Source organism: Perkinsus marinus (genome assembly GCF_000006405.1).
Source record: "Perkinsus marinus ATCC 50983 genomic scaffold scf_1104296965196, whole genome shotgun sequence".
In the NCBI taxonomy this organism is placed as follows: domain Eukaryota; phylum Perkinsozoa; order Perkinsida; family Perkinsidae; genus Perkinsus; species Perkinsus marinus.
Genome location: NW_003204418.1, coordinates 1 through 1,340, shown reverse-complemented (window position 1 = coordinate 1,340; position 1,340 = coordinate 1). Strand labels below are relative to the sequence as shown.

At 48.9% G+C, this 1,340-nt stretch overlaps 1 protein-coding gene across 1 annotated transcript; it reads left to right on the top strand.

The window, feature by feature from the left end:
- Nucleotides 1-67: 67 nt before the first annotated feature.
- On the top strand, nt 68-1,068 carry Pmar_PMAR029083 (High-affinity zinc uptake system ATP-binding protein znuC, putative; the record flags this gene model as incomplete). The annotated part of the gene is made up of 7 exons (XM_002769658.1): nt 68-121; nt 175-235; nt 282-370; nt 415-505; nt 553-686; nt 744-910; nt 968-1,068. Coding segments are annotated over 7 exons (697 nt in total), but the record flags the coding sequence as incomplete, so codon positions are not given.
- Nucleotides 1,069-1,340: the final 272 nt, after the last annotated feature.

Below are 1,340 nucleotides of genomic sequence, written 5' to 3'. Positions count from 1 at the left end.
GGGGTTGTGGCTGAGCACTTGTTAGGTATCTGGCTCTGTGGTATCGCATTCATTCTCGGCATTGGGTATGTTGATGGAGCTGGGTGGCAAGTGGGTGGGAGCTAGTGGACATGCTTCAAGGGTAGTGCTACTACATATGCACTATAGTCAAACTTTATATTGGTATCGTCCCAGGTGGAAGAGCTCCTGAGGGCCTGTGAGAAAACTACCGCTCGGTTGGATGGGAGAGTTGATGGTAATTCTTGATGGGCACTGACGGATGTATTTGGAATACGTCTTAGCTGAATCTAGTCACGTCGCAGAAGTTGCCAAGGATATGATAAAGCTTGAGCAAGTGGATATTCAGACCCCTGATGGGGGTCTTGTACTGGTAGGATAGCCTCATGTGGTATTGCGACAGTGTACTTACTATAGGCATCGCAGCTGAGCATCATGGTGAATGCCAATACTGATAAGGGTATGATCATAACTGGCCCCAACGGTTGTGGCAAGAGCGGTGTTCTACGTAATCCCTGGCTCTATGGTTTAGATCCACTACATGAGCACGAACAGGTACTATAGTAGGGCTGTGGTCTCCTGGTGGTGGTACACTACTAACTCCATCGGCTAAGGAACTGCATTACGTTCCAACGAAGCCGTATATGCCAGAAGGAACTCTAGCAGACTTGGTCACTTATCCGCACAGGGTAATCCTGCACGGTTTAATAACGCACAATGGTGAGCCTCCATGATGCTAGCGTCAGGCCGGCGCTGATGAGACAACTCTGTCGAGAGTTGAGGAATGCTTACATCATGTTCATTTGAGCTATCTCGTACCACGCCAGTCTGAAGGGCTACTAACTCTAGATGAGGATTGGGAGAATAAGCTTAGTCTTGGTGAACAGCAGAGAATAGGCATGGCTAGGCTATTGTAATATTGGTTTCTTCCCATCATGGAGCTCCTCTTGATGATGCTGGTATTACTCAGTTTCCGCAGCCCGCCTTGGGCACTGCTGGATGAGTGCACCAGTGCAGTGGCTCTCGATGGGGAGGAGAGCATGTATCGCCATCTTAGAGATGAATTTCACTGTGATGCTCTGAAACACGAAAATCCCATGCCACTGTCGTTGTAGGTACGGTCCTTACAGCATCGCAAAAGCCGTGGTTGCTCAATTTTCACTCGCAGTTATTGGAGCTAGGGACAGGGACTGGATACGCCAGCTGGAGTGTTACTAGGATCAATGATGGGAATGGTCAAACAGATGCCTCTGGGTGCAACTGAGAGGGAGTAGACCATCCTTGAGGAGGAGCCTTTCAGGTTACCTCGAAGGTTACCAGACTTGGTTTATGTAGATAAGCGT